General features: G+C 43.1%; 1 protein-coding gene and 1 long non-coding RNA gene across 2 annotated transcripts; one reads left to right on the top strand and one right to left on the bottom strand.

The window, feature by feature from the left end:
• Nucleotides 1–2,743: 2,743 nt before the first annotated feature.
• Nucleotides 2,744–15,349, top strand: UFM1 (ubiquitin fold modifier 1). The gene is made up of 6 exons (XM_023588618.3): nt 2,744–3,078; nt 3,161–3,217; nt 7,779–7,836; nt 10,606–10,645; nt 11,628–11,660; nt 13,007–15,349. Coding segments are annotated over exons 1-6 (258 nt in total). The 5' UTR covers nt 2,744–3,076; the 3' UTR covers nt 13,075–15,349.
• LOC131273562 (uncharacterized) lies at nt 8,015–10,023 on the bottom strand. The gene is made up of 3 exons (XR_009180810.1): nt 9,898–10,023; nt 9,224–9,332; nt 8,015–8,412 (listed from the first exon to the last, which is right to left on the bottom strand). It is a non-coding gene; the product is annotated as an uncharacterized lncRNA (long non-coding RNA).
• Nucleotides 15,350–15,816: the final 467 nt, after the last annotated feature.

Genomic DNA, 15,816 nt, shown 5'->3' with positions numbered 1-15,816 from the left:
TTTGAAAAGATCAAGTTAAATGGCTATAAAAATATTCACTTATTATGAACTAATCAGTCTGCAATTTCCTTTCGGTGATACAAAGAGTTTGGAATAGAAGATCCTAAGATTTATCCCAGTGTAAGACTTCCAGAAAAACAGTTGACTGTCAGGTGGCTTTAGTCATGATCATAAATACAATCAAGTTATAGGGAAAAGTTAGGAAGAGATTATTTTGACCAATAAATGCAGTGTTTCTATTTTCTTTTCTATCTTATTTAAAGCTGGCTGCAACAATAACCAGTGTCGCAGTTTGCCAAAGGAATGCTGATGCAAAGGACCAGAGATAGGTTGGCTTTTATAATGGGAATTTTCTTTGGGGTAACAGCTTGCAGCTCTGAGGCCATGCAATGACCTAATCAGGGCACCTGTAGTGCCGCTGTCTCACAAGTCAGCTACTGGTGATCCTGGCATCCTGCCACGTGGCGATCCGGCACATGGGTGGGCTCATCTCCTCAGCCTTGAGCTGCTGCTCCACGGGCCCGTACCTCAGGGGCCTCTTTCCATGCCACTGTGCTCTGCTGATTCCAGACTCTGGACCTCTCTTGGGGCTTCTCTGCCTTTCTGTAGCTGTAGGTGAACCTGGAGTACCTTTCTCAACCTTCTCCTTTCTCTCACACGGGAGGCTCGAAATGGCCGCTTCCTTTTTCTCTGTGTGCCTCTTCCTCTGTGTTTCCATTTATATAAGGCCCAACAAGAAGTGGAGACCCAACCCATGTCATAGCTCACTGATATAGTCCAATCAAAAGCCCTAAAGCAATCTAATCAAGTCATCTAATCAAATGCCCTTAACTGAATTTAATTTAATCAAGGGGCCCCACACCAACTAGAACGGATTAGTTCTAAAGCACAATATTTTTGGGGGATGCACCAAATTCAAATGGTCACAAGCAGTAAGATGAATTTTTATGACTGTGTAAGTAGATCTTTTTAGTCCTTATTTAAACTTCATTTTCCACAAATTCCTTTTCAATAATAGGAAATTTATGCGCTTTACAAATAGAAGATTGGTATGTTTCATTGACATTTAATGAGTTCTAATATGGTCACACTGTGCACTTCTACAGTCGTTTCTGCCTCTAAATTATACTAATTGCATTCCTTCCAAACATGAGGCCATTTATGCTGCTTGCTGTCTTAAAAGAGCACATTTGTGAATTACCTTTCAAAATCCTGAGTTTGCTTCTGATTACAGTCACTAACTATACTTCATCACTTTAACTTTTCAGTAAGAGGTCCTTCTCTTGCTATAAATTTACCATTTGCAAAATTCCTTACCAAATTTTAAAAATTAAAATTAAATGAATCTGGAATTCTATAATTTCTTATCTTGTTTCCAGGAAAAAGCACATCCTGGAATCTCTAAAAATTAAGATGGGAGAAAATCCTAAACATTTTGGAATAGCTACTTTTCAACCTTTTTTGATATTATAATGTGTTTTTTTTCTATTCTTATCTTGATATATTTTATATTAATATATTTTCTGAAGAGTGGACTCTGATGCCACACTGTCTGGGGTAGAAACCTGTCTTCACTTAGTTTTATACATGCAATAAAAACTCTTTGATCAAAATACATTTTTCTCTTTAGGATTTTGCTACTTGGTTTTTTGGTTGTTGTTGTCGTTGTTTTAATAAATGAGCAGAAACGAAACTATAAGTAGGATACACATTTTGTTTTTAAAAATACAATATGTATTCTTAGAAATAAAGACCTCTAAATATATACCCTAATTTCTGGCATTGTTACCTGGCTAACTGACAACAAGTAGATGCAATCTGTAGTTTTCTCCTCATTGCTAATCTAAAAAATCTTAAATACATCCCTTTATTCCATAGTTTTAGCTATGAAAGCTATACTGTTGACCCCTAAATCTATGGTCTATTTGCCTCCATCTCTCTATATATACAGCAAGATGTTTAAAAAGTGAAGTAGACAAATGTCATGCCAATATGGGAGCTCTACTTTGCTGCAACTAGAATCAGCATTCTGTCCTTGGAGAGATCACACCTCTAAGAGCAGTCTGCTTCAAACCGGGAGAAGATGAAGTTGGTTTCAGGCCAGCACTCCGCAGCCCCCTATTCCACTCTTGGAGGTCTCTCTTAAGGAACCCAGCGTCTCCCGAGGATTAACTAAGCTCCCCCACCTCCTACTGCCACCTGCCTAACCTATTCGCAGCAATAGTTCTGCAACAGGGCATCACGGTCCTTCTGAGAGGCATATTGATCTTCCAAAATAGTGAAATTTGGAGGACAGGTAGTCTTCCCTCCGCACGCAAGAACGCGCCCGCCGGTCACTCCTCAGCGATCCCCAACGCTCAGCTGAGGGCACCTACGAGTTTGTGGTTGAGCCAGGCCCGGGAGCAAGCCCATCGGCCCACGTGGCACGCGGTCGAGGCCGCAAGGGCAAGGACCCGGGCTCTTTTGCCCAGCCCAGGACGGGCCTTGGCAGAGCTTTTGCTCCTGGTAAAAATTACAGAGTTGACAGTCAGAACTGGAGAGTGGAGTGTGAGGGCTAAAAACATGAGGGATGCAAAAGAGAGCAGGCCTGCGGGACAGGCAGAACAAGCCCCTGAGCCCGGCTGGCATCCCAGTTCTCCCGCCTGCACCTGCCTCCCCCACGCCGGTTGCCTTAGCAACTGCAGAGCGTCCCGCCAGGCCCGGCCCGCGGCCCCGCCGCTCTCTCCTCCCACTCCGCTGGCGCGCGGACTTCCGCCCTCCACGCTAACTTCCGCCCCAACCTTCCAGAGGGGCCGGGGCCTTCTGCCTGAGCCCGCGCATTTACTGCCTGACTGAAAGTCCGCAGCAAACAACTACACTTGGAAAAGCGAGTCTTCTGTACGGCGCAGGGTTTCGCCTCAGAGGTGGGAATGCAAGAAGAGTGGCTCCCTGTGACTTGAAGGCTCCGGCCGACGGGGGAACCCGGAGCCCGTTCTCCGGCAGTGCCTTGGACAGCAGCGGCGCTGCAGGCCCCCGGGCCCGAGGGCGACGTGGACGCGGCGGCGCTGGTTCCGGCTCGGCTCGCCCCGGCTCCGCCATGTGAGTGCGCGCTCCCGCCCGGCCCCCGCGGGACCCCTGCCCACCCCCGCCCACGCTAACCCTCTCCCGCTCTCCTCCTCAGGTCGAAGGTTTCCTTCAAGATCACGCTGACGTCGGACCCGCGACTGCCCTACAAAGTGTGAGTAGCGCGGCCGCGGCGGGACTGCTGCGCGGGGGCCGGGGCTCGGGGCCCAGGGCGGGACCGCGGTGGCGCCGGGGCGGGTGGGGGCCTTCCGCTCACCTCCCGGCGCTCGCCCCCGGCCGCCCTTTGCCCCGGCCCTGCCCCCCACCTTCCGGGAACCTGCCTCGCGAGGGATGGAGCGGGGTCTGGGGCCTGTTCCCCGAGGCGTCTGCTCGCCCTGACACGAGGGTGCGGGGTTGTGGCGGGGTCGACCTGGGAACCCAGTGTGTGGGGGGTGGACAGAGTGCACAGAGACCGGGAAGGCCCCTCGCAGCTTGGACCAGCTGTTGGAGGAGGTCGTGGAAAACGTCCCAGGCCCGACCTGATTCCTGTTGTCCGTGACTTAACAGCTGGGCGTCACCCACAGCTGAACTCACACACCTCTACGCTGGGGCTTGACGAGCAGTGTGCAGTAAGAAATGCAGTTTATCTTTGTGGGGCCTGTTCTTACGCTTTAGCAGTCAGGTTGATGGATTTACCCACTGTAGACACAAACTCATCTCGACTTTCCTGTGACTTCATACACTCCTGAGGTTATTGCAGCTGGAAGTTGCATGGAATCTAGCAAAGAACAGGACCTCAGTAGGATTTTGTGGTACTTAATGTAATTAGCACTATGGAGTGCAGAACTTAACAGATGACAGCTGCCATCAATCTCAGTCTGGACCCAGGCATCCTCCCAGCCCTGGGAGGGCCAAGCCCTCTGATTGGATAGGCACTTTCTCTCCTTCCGACTGACTGACTGATGTCTCCCCTCCAGTAGTGTTTGTTCCCGTCCATTGGTCACTGCACATCAATCCTTCATCACCTCCCATCTTGTTACCCCACCCGTTTTTTCCTTACCCAGTTTAGATCCATGGTCTTCATGTTTAAATCGCTCTCTTGCAAACACCCTCAATTCTAGTACCCTTCTCCAGCATAATTTGCTTGGTGAAACACCAACTCTCAATCCAAACATTTGTGTTCTCTGGACTGAGCTGATGACCCATAGAAAATTACGCAGCCAGGCTGATGGTTAAATGTGAAATTCATACTTATACTCAGTAACAGGCAGCAGTCTACTACATTTCTTCATTTTCCTCCTTATTCTCTGTTTTCTTTTTCTGCTTTCCACAACCCCTTCCTCACTTATTCTCAAGCCACCAGAAGGGAATTCTCCTATCTTCCCATCAGCATATCTATAGACCTAACCACAACTTCTACAAATCCCTGTCGCCCATTGTGTTGAAGTGAAAAAAAGCCAGTTCCATCTGGGCTGTGCTTCCCATCTGTTTTAGTTTTCTAATTGATTTTTCTCTCTACTGGATTATTCTCATCAATATGTAAACATGCTCCAGAAAAAGAGAGAGTGGGGAAGAAAAAGTGGATGGCATAGGACAGCACCAGTATCTGTAAGAAGACCTGGGGCACTGTACCAATTCATTTCATATGTGGAGAATGGGTGGGTTGGTAAGCATGGACTTAGTTTGTGTTGTGTGTAGTATGTTTAAGCATAATCTGTATATGGGTGTACATACACAACATGTGTACATGTGTATGTAAGGATAGTTATGTTCTATTTGCTATTAAAACTAAATGGTGGGAAGCGGATGTGGCTCAACTGATAGAGCATCTGCCTACCATAAAGGAGGTCCAGGGTTCAAACCCAGGGCCTCCTGGCCCATGTGGTGAGCTGGCCCATGCGTAGTGTTGTCACGCACAAGGAGTGCAGTGCCGTGCAGAGGTGTCCCCCCTCGTAGGGGAGCCCAACGCTCAAAGAGTGTGCCCCGTAAAGAGAGCTGCCCTGCGTGAAGAAAGTGCAGCCTGCCCAGGAGTGGTACCACACACTGAGAGCTGACGCAGCAAGATGATGGAACAGAGAGAGGCACAGATTCCTGGTGCCGTCGAGAATGCAAGCAGACACAGAAGAACACACAGCGAATGGACATGGAGAACAGACAATAGGGAGGGGGGGCAGAGAAATTTTTAAAAAAAGTAAACAGTAACAGGTTTTAGTAAAAGCAATTACTAGATTTGCAGAAAAACGTGCTTTAATTCTTTAAGGTCACTTTTTACTTGTCAAGCAGATAAATGCATTCTTTGATACAGTTCAGTTTGACAACTCTGCTTCAGTGTTTCAAATCTCAATTTCTACTTGTTTTGTTTTGTTTGCTGGTTGGTAGTTGGTGTCACTATTTGTATTGGCACTAAGTTACAAAAATCTTGAAATTAAATCTTTTTTATACGCAGTACGAATTTAAAATTGCCTTTGGCTTTTTCAGTCTCACTCCAACTTTTCTTTCCAATCTTCTTTCCTACCTTTTTCATCCTCCTCTTTCTACCCCATGACATAGCCACAGCCTCAGATTTGCCACTCCCACACTTCCAAGCCCTTTTAGCCCTCACCGCCTTTACCTGTGTTTCCTGTGCTTGGAGTGCAATATCATGACCACTCCCTCCTGGCGCATGACATCCTTTAATTATCAGTATTTCACCTCTGAGGATTTCCTTCTCCCCTTTTTAGATTCCTTTAGCACTTTGTTCCTATTCTTTAAAACAACACTTGGCAAGTTTTTGTTGTAGTTTTGTTTATGTGAAGTACTTATTTGAAGAAAGACCAAGTGATGCCTATAATTTACTTGAAAATTCACTGTAATGTACAGGATAATTCCTGTCTTTCAAAATGCCAGTATAACTTGTGTGCCTGTTTTATGAACTGCTAACTCACAAACATAGAGCCTTAAATCTAGATAAAACTCTCAGTCTCTCTCTAATTTTCAGCCACTTAGAACATGAATAAAATTCATGGTCTTTTTCACCACCAGCTAGTAATAGGCGAAAACTTAATTTAAGTGGGTATCAATATGACATCAGTTATGTCAGGATCTTTCCAAGTCTCGGGTTGTAAAGCAAATTGAAACCCCAAGGTTTTAGAAATTCTTTGGCAGAGTGTTTTGTTTTGTTTTGTTTTGTTTTGTGGTACCAGGGCCAGGGATTGAACCTGTTCGCTTACTGTTAATTTTTGGTTTTAGGAAGCACTGGGAACTGAACTGGGGACCTCCCATGTGGGAAGCAGACACTCAACCACTTGAGCCCCATCTGCTCCTTTTTTTTTTTTTTTTCATTTGTTTGTTTTTAGGAGGTACCAGGGATTGAACCTGGGACCTTGTACATGGGAAGCAGGGACCCACTGCTTGAGCAACATCTGCCCCGCCTTGGGGGTAGAGCTTTAAGAAAATGAATCTCAGGTCCTAACAGTTGCCATGCTGTGGAAATACTTGCAAAGTACTGTTTTCTACTGCGAGCCCTTGTAGTGCCAATATAAGTCAACAGCCATACTTGTAGAATTTTGCGTTTTCATTCTCTTCTGCAAAAGGAAAAAACTGATACCCTTTATCACTAATTTTTTTTTGGATGGGTAGAATAGAAACTGGGCAGCCAAGAAAACTGTTCACACTCCTCTGACTGGAAATAGATATAATATGCTGTGGTGGAGCTTAGGATACTGAGCTTAGAGATCTGCAAACTAAGTGAGGAAACTGGGAGTTGCTAATCAAACTTTAAAGTTGAATATGGTTGTTGACGATACAGCTTGACCCTGGGACTAAATCATTTAAATAAATCCTGAGTTTCCCAGTCATCTTTAATATGTTTGCCATTGAACAAATCAGTTACAGATCACACATCCCCCTCCACAGTATTTCAGTTTATAGTAAAGCCTTTTTCAAATGATGATGTAAAAGGTGGAAAATCACCTGGTTATGGTGCTGTGCCATGTCAAGCTAGCTATCCCTTTCCGTGGACTGCGTCCACTAGTTTAGACACGATTCTTAGGGTGCACAGGGGGTCCACGAAGGGCCTGTCCAAAGGCACCATGACTCGTACCACAGACTTGGCTTGAACTACAGGAATTTGGAGACTAGAAATCCACAGTCACTGGGTGGGCAGGGCCCTGCTTTCTCCGCAGTCTGCAGTGCCCTGGGTGGCACCAGCGTCCGCGGCTCTGTCTCTGCCCCGTGCCAGGCCGCCTCTTGTGCCTTTGTCTTCCTACTGTGGCCACACGTACTGGACTGGGCCACCCGGTCTGGTCTGGCCTCACCCCATCGATTGCCGAGATCCTGTTCACAGATGCGTTCACACCCACAGATGTAGGGCCTGAGCCTGTCAGCGGGGCTCGACGGAGCCTTGGCGCAGTCCTGTGGGGCTCCCCAGGCACCTCCACGTAGCGGGGATTTGACGGCGCTCCCGCGTCAGATGCAGGGGCACTTGGACTAGTGAAGTGGGCTGAGGTCTGAGGCTGGCCTGGGTCCCCGTCCCTGGAAACAGCAGCCCGCGTGGCAGCCCGGGTGACAGCCCTGCTTGTTCAGGTGCTGGAAGCGTGTGCGCTGCTGGTTGTCGGGGAGCTGCGGGCACCGTCTTGCTGTAAAGACCAAAAAACCCAGCCTCCAAACTCAAGACAACTTGTCAGTCTACTCCAATGGATGAGGAAAGGGCAAAGCTTAAAAAAATCCTCCTGTTTTTGTTCTTTTAATTCTTGCAGGCTCAGTGTTCCTGAAAGCACCCCTTTCACTGCAGTCTTAAAGTTTGCAGCAGAAGAAGTAAGTATGGAAATTGGAACAACCCTTATGGAATGTGGTTTTTGGCAAAATGTATCAAACCCTTAAAGGGTGTGAACTCTGACCCTTCCCCAGCATGGATTGATGAGAAGAATGAAAGTCAAGACTTATATATGTAAGAGAATGAGTTAGATAAATTGACATAGATGTAATGCAGCCATTGACAATTATGAGAATATTTATTGAAATTGAAAGGTACTAATTAATAATACATTTTTAATCATTTTTAAAAGTACAGCAATGTGATATCACACTGTGTTCTCTATTCTGATATTTTACTAGCCTTGAGTCTGAAATTACAAGTGTTAGTTTTTTACGTCTAGTTTTAAAAATGTTTGGGTTTTCAGTTTTTAAGAAATGAAATTTTTTCATCCAAAGTTATCAAAGCGGCATCTGTAAAGCATTTCTTTGGGCATACCACTTGGGCAAGCTGCTTGAGCTGGTGGAACAAGCACCGAAATGTGATTTGGAAGACATGAGGTCCTGCTTTAGTTGCATCATTAATTAGCTTCATGATGTGACACAAGTCTGTGTTCCCTCTTGCTGAATTTCTTAAATCTGTAAAATGAAAGTTGTAATTGCCTGTCTGTCCCATTTTATTTTGAGTGAAAATATAGCCACATTTATTAAAGTTTTGCGAAGTTAAAAAGTGCTATACAAATACAGAGTAACCCAAATCTAATTTGGTTCAGAATCTTCAGAAAAGTTTATCGTCACAGAAAAAATAATTTTACTAACTAAATAAATGAGATGCTAGCTTTGCCCCTAATCTTCCCTATACTTCAGGGATTAATGGGAAATCAGATACACCTGTAAAGTGAGTATTTTGTAGTCACTTTTGATCTATCCTTCTTGTAGAAATAATGAATAAAAAGAGATAAGAACAGATCTGAACATGGCATCGGCTTTTTGCCACATGGGTCCTTTCAAGAAATTCTCCTGGTCTGAGGAACAGCAGACCCACGTATTCCAGATTTAGGAGTGGGCACTTACGAGCTCTAATAATCATTGTTACATCTTCTGTAGGTAGTTTATTGCGTGTCCTTTACATGAGGCAAAGGCGTGATCTTGGCCCTCAGGTGTGAGGATACTAGCAGACACTCAGTGGAACATGAACTGACAAACATCACACAGCCACACCTGGATGGCAGCGCTAATGCAGCTAACAGTTAGGAGTCAGGTTACACTTCAGAACAGGGAGGACTTCCAGGCAGCGGAGAGAATCCAACAGCCAGCACATGAATTTAAATCCCGAGTAAAATTCCCTACCCTGTGACTGGGACTGAGAAGAGCCTCCAAACACCCTGAATTGTAGACCTAGGGGATCTAAGGAAGAAAGTAAGTGAAAATTGAGGAGCATGAAATACACCTTGAACCCAGGAGAAAGTCCGTTTTACAGTAGACAAAAGCCATAGGCACTATTTTCCCATCACTCAGGATCCTTCCCCGTGATTCAGCGTAGCAGTTGCCTCCACGTTCTGGAAAAGAGGATGATGTATCAGCAGTTGTGTTATGTTTTTTTTTTATTTTTTGATCACAAAATATGTTGCCTCTGCTTGAAGGTGATTAAGAAAATGCATAGCTTATCTTAAACTGGGCATGATTTGAAAGTAAGACTTGCTCAAAAATCAGAGATATCTTAATTTGGGTATTTGATAAAGTTTTAGTATTACAACTACAAAAAAGTAAACTTCTGAAATTGATTTATTTAAGTACATTTTTAAATAATCAAAGTAGATTTACTCTTTAGAACTTTTAAACCTTTAAAAGGATACTTACAGTTAAGAATGTACCATATTGAGAGTAAGATTATTAGGTCTTTTAAGAAGTAATCATTCTTATATGTAGTAAATTCTTATTTTTAAACTTGATTTTTCAGTTCATAATTTAAAATAGGCATTTAGTTGTTTTTCTCAGGCCATAAATCACCATTTTAAAGGCCAAGAGCAGTGTTTCCCAGACTGTTTACACTAAAGCACTAGAACTACCAAAAGGAAAAGAAAATCTGAGGAAAAGTATGAGAAAGACTTCACTTATTCTTACCTTCTTGTGTGTGAAGGCTTTTGAAGAGACCACTCGTTTTACTCAGTGTTTTCCAAACTCATTTGACCACAGTACTTAGCAGTGGTAGCTGTGAAACCTGCCTGTAGCATGCAGTGCTTAATAAGTGTTTCCTGGGTATGAATGAACCCTGACTTCTTGATGTCACTACGGCAACCACCATTCTCTGGAATGCTAAGGGAATTCTGCCTTTTTGCCACCAGTGAGGTCCACACCACGTGCTGCCCTTCACGCGGGGAGGTGGGGCCGTGCTCGCCTTCGTCACCGCCTCCTGCCGCCTGTCGGTGTCGTTGGCCTCAGTTGGCCTCGTCCAGCTCCCTTGTTACTTTCTGGTGATAACTGACCCTTCGCTACCCCTGTGGTTTAAGTCGGCAGGTCGTGGAAGGAGCATTTGAGGAGCACAAGCCTTGCACGTTACCTGGAAATTTTTGTTAGCTCATCCTGCCAGACACAGGCGTCTGATTGGAACTTGCCATTTCTCTGATAATCTACTCAATATATTCTGCCTTTTATTTTGCTTATGCAAGAGAGTGACACATGGTAAAAGTGGAGTGTTTGGGTCTGAAAAAGTAAACCTTCATTTTAGAATTACAGAACAATTTATACGGACGCTGTCCTCCCTAACCGTGTTTCATAGTTACTCTGCTCATACATACAAATATATACATGTTTTCTTTTTCTTACTTTTAGTTTAAAGTTCCTGCAGCAACCAGTGCAATCATTACCAATGGTAAGAATTCATTTTAAGATTTTTACCTCAGAGCTGTAGAAATTGTTTAAAAGGAACCAAATTAATTAAAATTGACTTAAATACAAAAAAAACCATATCAACATAAATGATATGCTTAACTGTAAATAATCAAGTTTATTAGGTTATTGCCCATAAATAGCTCTTTTTGATTTCTTTATTATTTTGGCAATATCTTATGCTCTTATGCTCTTATCACTTCATGCCAGATCATTACTTCTACTTTAAGTCTACTTGGTAAATGCTTTGGTATATGGGAAGTTAAGCAAGAATGTACCTTTACTATACCTTGCTATTGCTTTCCTGATTGAAACTGTTTCAGTTTGGCTTATAATTTATGCTCTTTAGCATAGATGACAGTGTGATGGAAGCAGCCCTGTGAGGACAGTGAAGTGCTCAGGTGGCAGGCAGGTTGCCCACCTGGGAGAGTCCAGCGGCAGCCTGGCTGAGCTGGCATGACCTAAGTGCCACTCCAGCACGCTGTGCCCAGTCAGCCACAGTGGAGTGCTTCCTGTGAGGAGAAAGCTGGCTGATGCGCTGAAAGGTTGTAGGTGCAGAATGAATAACGCTTAGAAAGTGCTCTGTAACTTTCTAGTGTCAGTGAGACAGAAGCAGGTGACGTTGTGGCTGCCAGGCCTTAAGGAGGCCTCAGAGCAGTATGGAAACAGCCAGCGGCAGAAATAGCAAGCATTATTTTCAGAACCAACATCTGCCTTCGTGGAACTTTCCAGGACCACGCGTTGGCTTCTTCCTTCCTGGTCCAGCGGGTGTGTGAAGACCTCACGGGAACAGACTTGCAGAGCACTGGCTTAGCTGGCACTGCCCCTCGTGGACTTGAGTTTAAACTGGGGCTTGCGCTTACAGACACAGTGGCACGATTTGGGAAATGTGCTCTCGTCAGTGTTACTGTTAAACCAGGATAGTTCTAGAAACAACTTAAGTGATGTTTTACCTTGTTTTCTAGATGGAATAGGAATAAACCCTGCACAGACTGCTGGTGAGTGGCTTTGAAAACGCATGAAATTGTGTGTGTGGGCTCTATGTCAATTGATACTGAATATTTCACTCCTGATTACATTTGATAAGATTTTAATAGGATTATAGCTAACTGGGGGGGGGGGGTATTTTACAGTCTTTACCAGTATGTGTCTGATAGTAATTTATTTCATACTACATGTCTCAGTTATTTATGCTTTAGGCTACAAGTTAGCAAAAACCTGACACATGATGGCTTAGGCATCAAAGGTATTTAACTAATACATGTAAAAACTCCGAACTGTTAGCGTTATACAGATCAGTTTATTGATGTCATAACAGACTGGCAGGGTAAAAGTGGCCCACAGTTTATTAAAAGTAGTCTTATACTTTTTAAAAAGTAGTTTTGTATTTCTTAAATGCACCCATTTCTTAGCTTAGAATCTAACTAAAATACTTTCGAGATTAAGCATGTTTTAATATAATGTAACCTCAGGTTTAAGAATTTTTTAAATTGTTGTATTCTAAAATACTTATATGTTATAGCAAAATTATATTGTTTTCATAGGTCTTGAGATTGAAACTCAGAAAATAAAGGATTTAGATTGTATTCTTGTTGATTAAATCAGTATTTTTTTAAAGTATATGGTTTTATTCATTTAAAAAGGCTATTTATTGAAAAATCCTAAGGTACTTTATTATGTGGATGTTTTTTAAAACATAATAGTTTTTTTTTAATTCCAGAAATTTTCAGTGAATTATATTAATTTGAATTTCTGCTTACTCTAACACCTGGCTTTTTTAGTGCCTTTTTAAAACATTTAATTGTGTGCATTATGAAGTATGAAGAAAATCTCAGCAGGCAGTTGAGCCAAAATAGGGCAAGGTTCCAAATTTTGTCATTTGTGATAATTTAGGCTTATTGATTTTTCTCTCCTGAGGTATTTTATTTTGTATTAAAGCAAGTATTCGTGATTAAATTAATTTATATCATTACTTGCTGGGCTGTTTGTTGGAAGTATCTGTAAGCATTTTCATGACTGGCATTCTTATTTTAAATTTCTAAACATTCTTGAACTATGAAGATGTGAGAGGACTAGGATGAAGGCTTTAAAATTAAAAGCCTGGAGTTGGGGGAGCAGGTACAGGTCAGTGATTAAGTGCCTGCTTCTCCTGTATGAGGTCCTGGGTTAATACCTGGTACCACCTTAAAGAAGAAAAAAAAAAAGCCTAGAATTGGGCTCTGATGCTATTTGAGCTTTTGGACTTACTCTCTTTTTTACTTTATTGTTTATTGTATGTTGATGTTGTTGGAATGTTACAATAACTTGTGTTTTAGATACCTAACTTTATTTTTTGTTTGTTTAGGAAATGTGTTTCTAAAGCATGGTTCAGAACTGCGAATTATCCCTAGAGATCGCGTTGGGAGTTGTTAATGTCTGCTACTTGGAACACACGAGTATCTTTCTGAATATACGTTTTGTAAAATTGAAATCAGGCTGTTTAAAGTGCTCTGAAAATGCCAGTGGTCGGTGAAACGATGAAGGGTGACTGTCACAGCTCATCAGGTGAAGGGGGGGTGCTAGTTCCTTGGGGGTAAATGGATTACCCGGCTGTGTTTTAGAACTGGAAGATGCTTCTGATAATTCCTTCTGAAAACATTTGGAAAATTAAAGTTTACTAAATCCTAATTAATTGTCTTTGAGTTAAAAGTTTTAAAAAATATATCATTCATTGATAGCAGTTTGCTGGACGGTATCTGACCTGCAGGACTCATAAATAGCTGAATTCCTAATTATATATGATTTATAATAAGCATAATAGACATACCATTTTAAATACTCATGGTTTAGGTTTTTTTATATGTCAAAGTTAATGTGCATATAAATTTCAATTTAATACCAAAGTGCCAGTTTTTTTTTTTGGCTAGCCTTCATGTGAGTAAATTGATATTCTACACCAAGTGATTTTAACTGTTAACAGAGTCCTGTTTCCTCAGTGGTGAGCATTGATGATACATCAGAAGAAATCTTTGCTGAATTACACATTTATCAATCTCCTTTAGTACCACCTACAAGAATTCTCAAGAAACCATTGTCTTTTTGAGGATAATTCTAAATAGCATTCAGGAAGAGATGATTATTTGCACAGATCTGAAAAGCTCAAATAAATGCTTATTGGAAATGCGGATTTGTTTTACTTACTGAAGACCCAGCATTTAAGGAAGAGTAAAGATGAGCCTTTACTCAGATGGGGAAGCTTGTGAGCAGGCTAGTGAGGGGTCAGCAGAGGACGGGGAGCTCATGACCAGGCTAGTGAGGGGTCAGCAGAGGACAGGGAGCTCAGGGACCAGGCTAGTGAGGGGTCAGCAGAGGATAGGGAGCTCAGGGACCAGGCTAGTGAGGGGTCAGCAGAGGACGGAGAGCTCAGGGACCAGGCTAGTGAGGGGTCAGCAGAGGACGGGGAGCTCGTGACCAGGCTAGTGGGTCAGCAGAGGACAGGAGGCTCGTGACCAGGCTAGTGGGGGGGCCAGCAGAGGACAGGGAGCTCAGGGACCAGGCTAGTGAGGGGTCAGCAGAGGACGGAGAGCTCAGGGACCAGGCTAGTGAGGGGTCAGCAGAGGATGGGGAGCTCGTGACCAGGCTAGTGGGTCAGCAGAGGACAGGAGGCTCGTGACCAGGCTAGTGGGGGGGCCAGCAGAGGACGGGGAGCTCGTGACCAGGCTAGTGGGGGGGTCAGCAGAGGACCGCAGTGAGGGGGCAAAGCTGTAGGCTGTCGTCACAGAGCTGCCAGCTGAGCAGACCACTAGGGGACCGAGGCGAGGAGCAGAGCCCTGCCTTGTCACGTAGCAGAGGGCAGTTAGGTAACTCAAAATGCAGGCCTTGCCCCCAGACAGATTTCAGAATCCACTCCAGATTCTGTCAATCCAGAGAATGACATGCAGAAGGAAGCGTTTGTTTATTCTTGTAGAAGAAATTGGTATCTGCAGATCCTGAAAGGTGAAATGAAGGCTCCCGGTGATTGAGAGGCAGGGTGCAGCCTGGATTTCTAGAGGATTAGTGCTCTGAAAGCAGACGATGCACCTGTCCAATGTCTATAGCTAGAAATGCAGTGGGCTTTCCATAAATATTTGAACTAGTCATGAATCAGGCATCTCTTAAGACCAGTTTTTATCTATGTGTGTCTTCCCTGTACCAGACCCTAGCTTTATTGGTAAAAAATTTACAAGAAAATGGAGAACTCAGCATCTGAGGGGTGGCATTGGTAGTTAAATTTAAGAAGCTAACCAGGTACTGTTCACAACTTTGGCATCTAAAGGGAAAGAGATCTTTGCTGAGGTCGAATAGTAGACTGCTGATTCCTGGAGGTTTTCTTTTATTAACAATGTGATGCGCAAAGGTTGCTGGTCCTAACCAGAACTTATGAACACCCATTCACTTCTCCATACTGTTTCTAGCACAAAAATCCACCTGCTGTGTTACATAAAGAAGTTTATACAGTCCTGTGCCACCACAAAGTGATTTGTTCTTTGGTTTTGGAAATTTTATTGTGATAAGTTCTAAACCTTTTTTAAGCAACTAGACATTTTGTTAGTAAATGTGATCTGTAAGTTCTTATTTTGTGCCAGATATTTTGAAGTATTGTACTTAGTTTTAAATGCATTATTGGTACATTATTATCTTATGAAAATACATTATTATATACCATAAACTGTATTGTCTTCTCTTGAATTATTAGAGCTCTTAATCAGGATATTCATTGACACAATGTATGAAAGATACAGCAAAAAATAGGAGCAAAGGTGATTAATGGCTGGAAATCATAGAAATGAGTATATAGCTCCAAGCCAGTGTGTTTTGTTTTGTTTTTAATATATGTTTAAATTTGTTTTTAAAAGATACATAGATCATACAAAATGTTACATTAAAAAAAATAGGGGATTCTCATATGCCCATACCCCCCACTTTTCCCACATCAACAACCTCTTTCATTAGTGTGGTACATTCATTGCAATTGATGAATACATTTTGGAGTACTGCTACACAGCATGGATTATAGTTTACATTGTAGTTTATACTTTTTCTCAGTCCATTCAGTGGGTCATGATAGGATATATAGTGTCCTGCATCTGTCCCTGCAGTATTCAGGACAACTCCAAGTTCTGAAAATGCCCCCAT

This window comes from Dasypus novemcinctus, chromosome 15 (assembly GCF_030445035.2).
Source record: "Dasypus novemcinctus isolate mDasNov1 chromosome 15, mDasNov1.1.hap2, whole genome shotgun sequence".
NCBI classification, from domain to species: domain Eukaryota; kingdom Metazoa; phylum Chordata; class Mammalia; order Cingulata; family Dasypodidae; genus Dasypus; species Dasypus novemcinctus.
Note: the sequence above shows the minus strand (reverse complement) of the source record. Positions and strands in the feature narration are given on the sequence as shown.